At 37.1% G+C, this 12,730-nt stretch overlaps 1 protein-coding gene across 2 annotated transcripts in view; it reads left to right on the top strand.

Moving 5' to 3' along the window:
• Positions 1-12,730, top strand: part of ikbkb (inhibitor of nuclear factor kappa B kinase subunit beta) — a 57,771-nt gene that overhangs the window by 16,109 nt on the left and 28,932 nt on the right. For both annotated transcript variants that reach the window (XM_080853043.1, XM_080853042.1), the window contains exon 3: positions 5,456-5,550. In XM_080853043.1, the coding sequence (XP_080709169.1) occupies positions 5,456-5,550 (95 nt within the window). The remainder of the gene's footprint in view (positions 1-5,455; positions 5,551-12,730) is intronic.

Below are 12,730 nucleotides of genomic sequence, written 5' to 3'. Positions count from 1 at the left end.
CCTCAGCTGGATGAATTTCATACATGGGGGGGATAACCCTCAATTATTAAAAAAACAATGAAAAAACAGACAGGTTGTGACAGCGTTTTCTTACACTTGCTTACATCGCTGGCACTAACATTCACCTTACCCGAACTGTCGGCATTCTCAGAATTCGCGAACGTCCCCATGCACATAAACACATTGTATACATTGTAACAATAACATTACATACACGGAAATTAGCACGCTGCAGATGACACGCCTACTGGGAAGCCGAAAAGGCCACACGAAGTCCGACATCAGAGCAAACTATTCGCTCAGTGATTAGGTTTTGGTTTTGTTTTACAGTCTGAATGAGTTGCCCGTTGGCCTTATGTTCACGTGATCGGCCCATTTCCGGTCCTGAAACTTCTTCTTTCTTTTTTGATGGTGCGGTCCTGGAACTAAATTAGGCATCTCCTAGTAACCTGTTTCAGAAAAAATTATATTTCATGTAGGCTATTTTATATACTGTTAAAAATGTAACCTAATAGTGTTTATTGTTAATTTGAAGAGAATTAGGCCTATGTATTGCTTGTTTTTTTTTCATGATAAAAAAAAAAAAACATCCCCCCCTCTGGTTTTTGGACAAATCGCACCCTGCACACACACACACACACACACACACACACACACACACACACACACACACACACACACACACACAGACCATAACTGTAAAAATAATGTGTACAAAGGCCATGTTATTAGCATGATAACCTGGAGTAATGGCCTTCATGGCACCTTTGTGCAAATTACAAATTGTCTGCGCTCTTTCGCTTACTCACTCACTGGCAAACAACAGGCTTGTGGATGCACTCAAGCAATCACTACACTAATGATTGATCAATGAATAATGGTTGTGAGATTATTCACCAAATGGTCCTCTATGGAGTTAGATTAGTTTCATAATTCACAAACCAGCGAAACGCGTTTCAAACCAATGAAACGCGAGTCACAAACCAACGAAACGTGTTTCAAACGAACGAAACGCGAGTCACAAACAAACAAAACGCGATTCAAACAAACGTAACGCAATTCACAAATGTATTTCATGTTTCACAAATGTATTTCATGTTTCACAAATGTATTTTGTGATTCACAAATATATGACCCCATGACATTGGTTTGAAACCTGACGAACACGAGTTACAAATCCCTGCATTCGTTCGTTTGGATTTTTGACACTTTCCTAACGCACACAGTTTCACAAACGCATTTTTTCTAAAAGGTATTCTCTGCAGCCTATCAGAGCTCTTCCAATTTTAGCCAATCACGTTATGGACTACAACCACCCGCCATAGGAACGGACATCTGTCTTGAGATCTTAAGCAATGGAATCTGATACCTGCCCACCAAATGTAAGTGAAATATAGCTTGTTCATTTTATTAAACCGATTATCATACGTGGTTGAATATTGAGAATGGCAGGATCCATGTTTAGTAATTCTAAGTGTTTCATAGGCTAACGTTAAAAAAGAGCTAGCTAGTCAATGTCTAACATAACCGTGTCCTTGCTAACATGGATAAAGCTACGCTTGACGCATTAGTTTTCTCTCTAGCCAGGTAACGTCTTACATGGGACTTTAGTGAACAAATCATTGAAACGATTTTTGTGGCATGACAAAATAATAAAATTGTGTGGCAGTAGCTTGGTAGTTAAGCATTTGTAGCTTGAAATTGGTCCTTTCATGCCCAATGTAAAGTATAGCAGACATCTGAATGTTGGGATGGTCCATTCAGTTGAATTCTGAAGCACCTTATGTGTGTCTGTGCACTGTGTATTTATGTGTTTGTCTAGGGTTAGGGTCTGCCTTTATATATCATTGCCAGACTTCTGGGTGTGTCTAGAACAACAGTTTACAGGCGGACGAAAGAACATAATCTATCGTTAAGGGCCTTCTCCAGTAGTTGCAGTGACAATGAATTGGATGCTTTGATCACAGAAATTAAAAACACAATGCCTGAGGCTGGATATCGTGTTGTCCGAGGCGCTCTCCTTGCAAAGGGACACAAAATTCAATGGGATAGGTTGCATGCGTCCATGCATCGTGTAGATAGCGTTGGTGTGTTCTCCAGGCTGACAGGCCTTGGATGTGTGGTCAGAAGAACATACAGTGTACCGTGTTCAAAGTATTTGGTGCACATTGACACCAATCACAAGCAAATAAGGTATAACGGCAGTTAACAGTTTATTTATTAACATGTAAAAAATGATGTAGGCTGTATAACATCATTGTATGTCACATCATCGACAGACCATAGAAACCAGCACTGTATGAATTTAACGTTGTTTTAGGATGCCATTAACCAATTTTTGCATATTGTTCCTCATAGCATCACCAGAGATGTTACGTGAACTCCTGAAGTTCTGGGTTGGGTGGGAGCAGCTGACTACCAACCTCATCGTTGAGGTTGTGACCTCTACCTACCCGGTAGCACACACCTGTTTCTTCAAATTGAGGCTTCCCAGCCATTACCAGACCTACATCAAGTTCCACCATGACTTATTGATGTGTGTCAGATCCACCAATAGTGGTTTTTGGCTAGTGTAGGTTTTTAAGCTGTTTACACAAAACTAATTTGGCAGGGCAATCTTCCCCACCAGACTGCTTCACTGGTGTAACAAATTATAAACTGCTTTGTTCCAATAATTTTGTGTTGTATTGTCAAAGAATTGTGTGTTATGCTAATAAAAAGATTTCCCGGTGACAAAAAATTCCTGTTTTCTGATCAGGTGTTTAATAGGTATGTACAGCCAACTATGCAGTTTCATTAATAACTTGCCCTGTAAAACAATGGATATTTATCTTGCCTCAAGTAAATTCTACACAAACTGGACAGTGTTGAGATAAATGTCCACTCCAAAACTTTCAGAGTCTCGCAGTGGTTCAATGGTGTCTTGAAGTTGCACCATTTCTTCATCTGAGAGTGGGCTGTCCAGCACAGGGACATTGACACCAGGGTGTGGCTCACTGATGTATAAGATTTCCTCCCATTCGATCTCTGGTACAAATATATCCTGACAAAGATAGATATTAGATATAAGCACAACAAATGTTAAGTAAACCAACTGAAACAAAAGCAAAACCTGACAAACAAGCACTGTGCTTTTACCACTGCCATGTACAAAACTGATAAATGAATGGTTTAAAGTTATGTGGTGTGTACCTCAGAAGAAAACCATGCTCATTGACAGCTTCAGTGAAGAAGGCCAAGTGTGTGTCAGAGCGGTTGTTGTCTGCTACCTTCAGATATATAACCTCACATACATTTACAAATAGAACAGTAAGTTAGTACTTTGATCGGTTAGTTTTCTATCCAACATGAGGGACAGATATTTCTGTACTACACTGTCCCGAGCTAAACAACAAATGCCCAAATGGAAGTTGCATCTGTCTGAAAAGTGTTAATTCCATGTATTTTGAATAAGCATAGTTTTAGATGGTATTCAACATTGAGCATTCTTACCTTCCTTGAGTAGCCATCTATTCCCCCGAAGATAACAAAGTTGTACCTTTATTAAAACAAATCGTATTAGCTAGAACAGTATATGAACAATGGATAAGTGTCTTTTAAACACAATACACAACATTTCCAACAGCATAGGTCTCATGATACAATATCTACATCTTAGCAGAGCAAAAATTGGTTAATGGCATTCTAAAACAACGTTAATTTCATACAGTTCTGGTTACTATGGTCTGTCGATGATGTGACATACAATGATGTTATACAGCCTACATCATTTTTTACATGTTAATAAATAAACTGTTAACTGCCGTTATACCTTATTTGCTTGTGATTGGTGTCAATGTGCACCAAATACTTTGAACACGGTACACTGTATGTTCTTCTGACCACACATCCAAGGCCTGTCAGCCTGGAGAACACACCAACGCTATCTACACGATGCATGGACGCATGCAACCTATCCCATTGAATTTTGTGTCCCTTTGCAAGGAGAGCGCCTCGGACAACACGATATCCAGCCTCAGGCATTGTGTTTTTAATTTCTGTGATCAAAGCATCCAATTCATTGTCACTGCAACTACTGGAGAAGGCCCTTAACGATAGATTATGTTCTTTCATCCGCCTGTAAACTGTTGTTCTAGACACACCCAGAAGTCTGGCAATGATATATAAAGGCAGACCCTAACCCTAGACAAACACATAAATACACAGTGCACAGACACACATAAGGTGCTTCAGAATTCAACTGAATGGACCATCCCAACATTCAGATGTCTGCTATACTTTACATTGGGCATGAAAGGACCAATTTCAAGCTACAAATGCTTAACTACCAAGCTACTGCCACACAATTTTATTATTTTGTCATGCCACAAAAATCGTTTCAATGATTTGTTCACTAAAGTCCCATGTAAGACGTTACCTGGCTAGAGAGAAAACTAATGCGTCAAGCGTAGCTTTATCCATGTTAGCAAGGACACGGTTATGTTAGACATTGACTAGCTAGCTCTTTTTTAACGTTAGCCTATGAAACACTTAGAATTACTAAACATGTATCCTGCCATTCTCAATATTCAACCACATATGATAATCGGTTTAATAAAATGAACAAGCTATATTTCACTTACATTTGGTGGGCAGGTATCAGATTCCATTGCTTAAGATCTCAAGACAGATGTCCGTTCCTATGGCGGGTGGTTGTAGTCCATAACGTGATTGGCTAAAATTGGAAGAGCTCTGATAGGCTGCAGAGAATACCTTTTAGAAAAAATGCGTTTGTGAAACTGTGTGCGTTAGGAAAGTGTCAAAAATCCAAACGAACGAATGCAGGGATTTGTAACTCGTGTTCGTCAGGTTTCAAACCAATGTCATGGGGTCATATATTTGTGAATCACAAAATACATTTGTGAAACATGAAATACATTTGTGAAACATGAAATACATTTGTGAATTGCGTTACGTTTGTTTGAATCGCGTTTTGTTTGTTTGTGACTCGCGTTTCGTTCGTTTGAAACACGTTTCGTTGGTTTGTGACTCGCGTTTCATTGGTTTGAAACGCGTTTCGTTGGTTTGTGAATTATGAAACTAATCTAACTCCATAGTCCTCAGTGGTAAACCAAAATCTATCGTGTGTGTGTGTGTGTGTGTGTGTGTGTGTGTGTGTGTGTGTGTGTGTGTGTGTGTGTGTCTGTGTGTGTGTGTGTGTGTGTGTGTGTGTGTGTGTGTGTGTGTGTTTGTGTGTGTGTGTGTGTGTGTGTGTGTGTGTGTGTGTGTGTGTGTGTGTGTAAGGGGCTAACCCACTGGCTAACAGAGCCGGGAGTTAGGCAGACACCTTTATATGATGCTGTTATTACTCAAGGGATTTACTTAACACTTGAAATGTGTTTGTCTCTTCCTCCCTGTGTGTGTGTGTGTGTGTGTGCGTGCATGCGTGCGTGCGTGCGTGCGTGTCTGTCTAAAGGAGACGGAGGAGCAGATAGCCATAAAGCAGTGTCGTCAGGAGTTGAGTCTGAGGAATAAGGAACGCTGGTGCCTGGAGATTCAGATCATGAAGAGGTAATTACACACACACAAACACACACACCGATATATTCATATATATCAGCAGCCTTGCAAACACACACCAACCACCCCTCAAACACACACACACACACACACACACACACACACACTGCGACACACACACATACTCTCGCTTTCTTTCACAAACACTCAATACATACTCACACACATAAACACACATATCTTGCTTTATCACAAATATCGCCACCATGATAACAGTTCATGCTTAGTTTTATAATCAAACCTCAAACTGATTTTATCCATCCATCCATCCATCCATCCAAACCATCCATCCTAACCTCTGAGTTCATCATCGTTTAGATGTGCCATATAACATTTGGATAAGAATTTACTCTAAGGCTTTAAGTTTATATATTTAAATTTGTATATACCAAAATCCCTCTCTTATGGCATGCCGTTCAGGAAATTAGCATTTGAATATATATATACAAAAGTCTGAATATATATACAAAAGTCTGAATATATATATACAAAACTCTGAATATATATACAAAAGTCTGGATATACAGTGGTGGCCAAAATTATTAGAACACAGACATATTTAAGAGTTTTCAGTTGTTTTTGTTGAATTGGCCATTAAAATACCATAAAAACTAATAAAATATCTACAAAGTCATCATTATGCTCTATAAACCATAGAATAGAGCCATCATAATGAGATTTAGGTCATTTTCCGTACAAAAACAAGATAGGCCTATTTCACTGTCAATTTCACACAATCATGTTCCTGCACAGAAGAAGCCAAATTACTTGTGTAATCATTGTCAGGTGTTATTGTGGTTAAATGGATGGTGTTGCAAGAGTCTTAGGACACAGCTCGGCGATTCTTTTGAATGTACAAGGCCTATCCTGCTCATTAAGTGATTGGTAACATCAGGGTTTTGTCACTGAGGCCACACCACCAAATGGTATAGATCCAAAGCCTCTAGAAGCAGTCTTGAAGCACATGATGCTCTTTGAACATGGCTAAGGTGAAGAAGGAGCTAACAAATGAGCAACGGGTTCGAATAAAGGCTTTTTTTTATGCTGGCTGGAGTTACTGCCGCATAGCCAAGGACTTGAGATGCAGTCCAAGCACTGTAAAGTACACTTTAGACTACCATGGCACCAGAACCGAAAGGGGAGAGGTTTCAAAAAGAAACTCTCAGACACACAAGTGAAGCATCTCAAAATTCTCAGTCTTCAGGACAGAAGAAAGACTTTACAAGAACTGTGTGACGAGATCAACATCACAATGAGTAATGGTGCAACAGTGTCTTCAAGAACTGTCCGTCGGACACTGGGAGAAGAAGGACTTTTTAGCAGAATAGCAGCAAAGAAATATTACTGAAAGAGAACAATTGAGTGTAACGCCTGAAATTTGCAAAAGAACACAAGAAATGGACAAAGAAAGATTGGTTTAAGTGTTGTGTACTGATGAGTCCAGGTCTGAATAGTTTGGCAACAAGCAAAGCGTGTATTTTCCACGAAGTGAGGGGGAGGGATATAAAAATGAGTGTCTCTTGCCAACAGTTAAACAAGGAGGGGGTAGTATTATAGTGTGGGGTGCAATTTAAGCCTCAGGAACAGGTGACTTTGGCTAAATTGATGGCATCATGGATACAAAAGTATACCACAACATTCTGGTGAGGCACGGATTTCCTTCTTGGAGACATCTTATTGAGCCTGGATTTATTTTCCAAGAGGACAATGACCCTAAACATTATTTTAACTATTGCCGGATCTACTGGCGACAAGGAATCTGCTGGAACACTGAAAATGATGGACCGGCCCTCTCAAAGTCCGGACTTCAAACCCAGCAAGCAAATTCGGGGCAAGTTGGAAAATAAACTCGACAGATCTATTGTAAATTCCAAAGAAAGCCTTTGGCTTGAGTTGCAGAAGGCATGGGATAACATTTGTGTTGAAGTTCTCAAGAAATATATGACTCTAAGCCAGAGAGATGTGCTGCTGTAATTGCTGCAAAAGGTGGGCGTACCACATATTAAAGTTAAAAGTGGATAAAAACAGTAGGACTCACTTCATCTGATATTTGTTGTGCTCAGAACAGCCATCTGCATGTTTCATGAACATTATGAAATTAAATCATGTTTTGGAGGCAAAAAAAAGGTAATTATTCTCAGATCTGTCAGGTGTTCTAATAATTTTGGCCACCACTGTATATAAACAAAAGTCTGAATATATATACAAAAGTCTGAATATATATACAAAACTCTGAATATATCTATACAAAAGTCTGAATATATATACAAAAGTCTGAATATATATACAAAAGTCTGGATATATATATACAAAAGTCTGAATATATATACAAAAGTCTGAATATATATACAAAACTCTGAATATATATATACAAAAGTCTGAATATATATACAAAACTCTGAATATATATACAAAAGTCTGAATATATATACAAAACGAAGTCTGAATATATATACAAAACTCTGAACTCTGAAGCGCTCAATCCGTCTTTGTCCGCCATATTGGATTGAGCGCTTCCTATTAAATCAATGGTACCAAAATGTTTGTAATTACGTATTTTATGCTTCATGAAACTCTGTTTTTCTGTTATATTGTTCAATTTTGACATTGATTTCTCACTAGAAATGCAATAATAAAACGTTTATTTCACACCGTTTGACTTCACAAAGGATATTTTTAGAGGCAAGTCTTCCATTGACTTGACTGGGGTCTCATCAAAACCTTCCTAATTCCTTGTTTTCTGCTTCATGAAATACTGTTTTTCTGTTATATGGCTGAAATTAAACATTGATTTTTGGAGAAAAAAAATGCAATAATAACACGTTCATGTTGCATCGTTTGTCTTAACGAAGGACATTTTTACGTTTAAATGGGATAGCCTACATCGTATCCTCTCGTCACATGATCAAATAGGGACTTGACATTGGACAAAAAATGATTACCCAGAAATCCTCATTGCATATACCAATGAAAATAAGACATTATTCATTGAATTGAATAGGTTTTTTTTTTTATAGTTTCCATAGTTTATGTAGGATAAGCATATAATTGTGTTATAGATTGCTACTGACCATTTCCCTTCTACAAAATAATACTCACCATGACCTAGATAGGTTGGCCATTCCAAGGGTATAAATAACATAAGGTACTTCATCATAATACAACTAGCCATTGGTCGCGGGTGTGTTTCCAGAAAATTGTCTACCCTTACATACTTGCAGACATTTTGTGAAGCACCCGACGAGGCAAAATCCCGGACGATTTGGGAATCCCTGCCGGACGCATTTTTTAGGTCTCAAAAAGAGGACATGTCCGAAAAAGAGCACGTCTGGTCACCCTACCATATAACAGAAAAACAGTATTTCATGAAGCAGAAAACAAGGAATAACGAAGGTTTTGACAAGACCCCAGTCAAGTCAATGGGGAACCTGCCTCTAAAAATATCCTTTGTGAAGTCAAACGGTGTAAAATAAACGTGTTATTATTGCATTTCTAGTGAGAAATCAATGTCAAAATTGAACAATATAACAGAAAAAGTTTCATGAAGCATTAAATACGTAATTACAAACATTTTGGTACCATTGATTTAATAGGAAGCGCTCAATCCAATATGGCGGACAAAGACGGATTGAGCGCTTCAGAGTTCAGAGTTTTGTATATATATTCAGACTTCGTTTTGTATATATATTCAGACTTTGTTTTGTATATATATATTCAGACTTCGTTTTGTATATATATTCAGACTTTTGTATATATATTCAGAGTTTTGTATATATATTCAGACTTTTGTATATATATTCAGACTTTTGTATATATATATTCAGAGTTTTGTATATATATTCAGACTTTTGTATATATATTCAGACTTCTGTATATATATTTAGAGTTTTGTATATATATTCAGACTTTTGTATATATATATCCAGACTTTTGTATATATATTCAGAGTTTTGTATATATTCAGGCTTTTGTATATATATTCAGAGTTTTGTATATATATTCAGACTTTTGTATATATATTCAGACTTTTGTATATATCTATTCAAATGTTAATTTCCTGAACGGCATGCCATACTCTCTATATACGTATATATATACTGTCTTGGGTCTAGATTAGTTGGGTCTGGATTTGCCAGGTTTAGTTCTGACAGTAGGAGTTACTAACAGATTCTCCTCTGGTGATCTGAGAGGTCCAGGAGCTGAACAGGTGAGAGGTAATATATGAGAGGTTATAGTTATTTATAAACAAGAAGCAATAATGCATTGATCTAAGTGTGCTTGTAGCTCCTTAGCAGTGTATCAGTACATGCTGTGTGCACGTGACTGGGTTTCTGACTTAGGGTATGGGGTTTCTGAGGTCCCCCATCTTCCCCCTGTTTCTCTCGGACGGACACACTGTAAAAAAACTGCCATCGTTTTTACAGGACATTTCTGGCAGCTGATTTGCCTGTAAATCTCTTTACAGAGCAGCATGTACATTTAACATTTTAAACCTGTATATTCAACATTGGATTTGAGCAGTATTTACGTCACTGTTATGTTATATTGGACAAGTTTGTTCAGTAAATGTAACATTTTAAGCCTGTATATTCAACATTGAACTTTAGCTATATTTACATCACTGCTATGCTACACTGCAAAACAAATCCTGTTGTTTTTACTGGAAAAAACTGGCAGCTGTGGTTGCCAGAATAGTTCAGTAAATAATACTGCCAAACCGTAACCATCTTCACAGAGCAATATGTATCTTTTAAATTTTATAATGTATAATATTTAGTGCTGTCAGTTTAACGCGTTATTAACGGCGTTAACGCAAGCTCATTTTAACTGCGTACATTTTTTTTATCGCGCGATTAACACATTAACGCGGTTTTTTTTATTTTTTAGATTAACGTTCTTTTTGCTCTCCCAAACTGTGTAGTAGACTAACGTTACGTTATAGTGAATGGTGAGCGCGATACTGCGAAATGGATGATTAAAAAGCTTCTGTATAGAAAGTTTACCTTTAAAAGTTGTGTTGTGCAAAAAAAGCGAGCTTCACTGTTTCCTGAAAATGTTAACAGGCAGCTGGTTGAAAGCACAGAAGTAGTAGACTTACCTTTTATTGGTAACCTAACTGTTATGGTTCATTGTTTTTGAAATAAGAGGCCTGACTTCTATGTTCACAGCAAACTTGAAAAAAAGAATATATTAAGCCATGGTTTAACTGCACTATAGGCTGAGTCCTTGTTTATCTGAAATGTGCATTTTATCATTTTATTTTGTACCGCCCTGTTTTGCAATGTTGTTTTTCAATTAAATAAAACATTGCATAAAGCAAGCCAATCCACTTTTCCATGTTGATAAGAGCATTAAAAAAAATGATTGAAGGGACATTTAAAATAGACTAAAAATTGTGATTAATAAATGTGCGATTAATCGCGATTCATTTTGAGTTAACTATGACAAAAATGCGATTAATCGCGATTAAATATTTTAATCGTTTGACAGCACAAATAATATTACATTGTAAACCAGTACATTTAACATTGGATTTATGCTGATTTTGCATGACCATTATGCTATAAAACCAGTTATTTCAGTAAAATGTACATCCAGTTGATGACTATTGTACATCAAATCCCCTTCAATTTCACTGAGAAATACCAAGCAAAGAACATTATTTAACTGCTGAAGTCTCATTATAACACTATTCAACTGTTTTTTTATGCAGATCCCCTAAAAAGTTCTTTATAAAATAAGATATTTTAATGTATTAATTACAGTTGGGAACAGGGCCTTAACTGAATGGGCAGCAGGTGTGGTTTAACCTGGGCCCGCGGTTCTTGGGGGCCCATAGACATGTTATGTCTAAATTGATGCCATCACCCTCTTATGCTGCGTCTGACAGAAGTCTATGACTCCAGTTTCTGCAACATAAATACATAGAAGAACTGGTAATGCATTTAAGGCAAGGCAAGGCAAGGCAAGGCAAGGCAAGGCAAGGCAAATTTATTTATAGAGCACATTTCGTACATTATGCAATTCAATGTGCTTTACATAAACAAACAGTAATAACATTTAAATTGAAACACAGTAAAAGAAACTTAAATAAAAATAAAAAATAAAATAAAAATAATTATGAAAATAAATAAATAAATAAAACATTAAAATCAATAAATTGCAGGTAAGAGACATTATGATTAGCAGCACTAAGAAGCAGCATACCGTAATAAATAGAGAATTTCACATATAGGCTAAAGAGAATAGGTTTGTTTTTAGTCTTGTCTTGAAACATTTAAGAGAGTGTGTAATGCTAGCTATAGACTTGAAAAGGTAAACATATCTCCATCATGGTAGGTATTATTTGTGGTAAAAATAGTAACAATCTATAACCAAATGATATGCTTATCTTACATACTCTATAGAAACTATTAAAAAAAGATTCAATGAAATGAACAAGTTCTTATATTTTTTGGTATTTTTGTCATTTAAAGATTTGCAATGATTTCTGGGTAATTTGTATGCTGTTGTCCGGTGACGAGACAATACGATATATCTAGTTTAGGCGCAAAATCTGAACATCAAGACCGACATGTTGACTGTAAACAGCAGGCCTGCAAGCCGAAACGATGCCTTTCAAACATAAAAGTGGTGATGGACAGGATAGCCAGACCATTCAGCCTCTCCTGCTCCTCAGGTAGGTCTTAACGAGTTTCAATTTGGAAAAGGGTCGCTCTGCTGTTGCCACTGTCAGCATCTTGGCAAATTGAGAGACTAGCTATATCGTACCGTCTCGTCACATGAACAAACATACATATTACCCAGCAATCATTGCAAATCTGAAAATGACAAAAATACCAAAGAAAATAATAACTTTTTCATTTCATTGAATGTTTTTTTTTTAAGTTTCTATAGTGTATGTAAGTTACGCATATCATTTCTTTTATAGATTGTTACTATTTTCCCCACAAATAATACCCACCATGATCGAGAAAACTTTACTTTTTCAAGGGATTATATAACATTTGCTTTAAAAAGGGAATATTAGTTATTCACTGGACACAACTGTGTCTGAGTGGTGGAAACTGGAGTCAGAGATTTCTGTCAGACACAGTTTAAGGGGGGAAGGTTATGGGCCCCCAAGTGCCACTGCTGCACCCCCTTCAATTAAGGCCCTGATCTAAACTGT

This window comes from Sprattus sprattus, assembly GCF_963457725.1.
Source record: "Sprattus sprattus genome assembly, chromosome: 15".
In the NCBI taxonomy this organism is placed as follows: Eukaryota; Metazoa; Chordata; class Actinopteri; order Clupeiformes; family Clupeidae; genus Sprattus; species Sprattus sprattus.
Note: the sequence above shows the minus strand (reverse complement) of the source record. Positions and strands in the feature narration are given on the sequence as shown.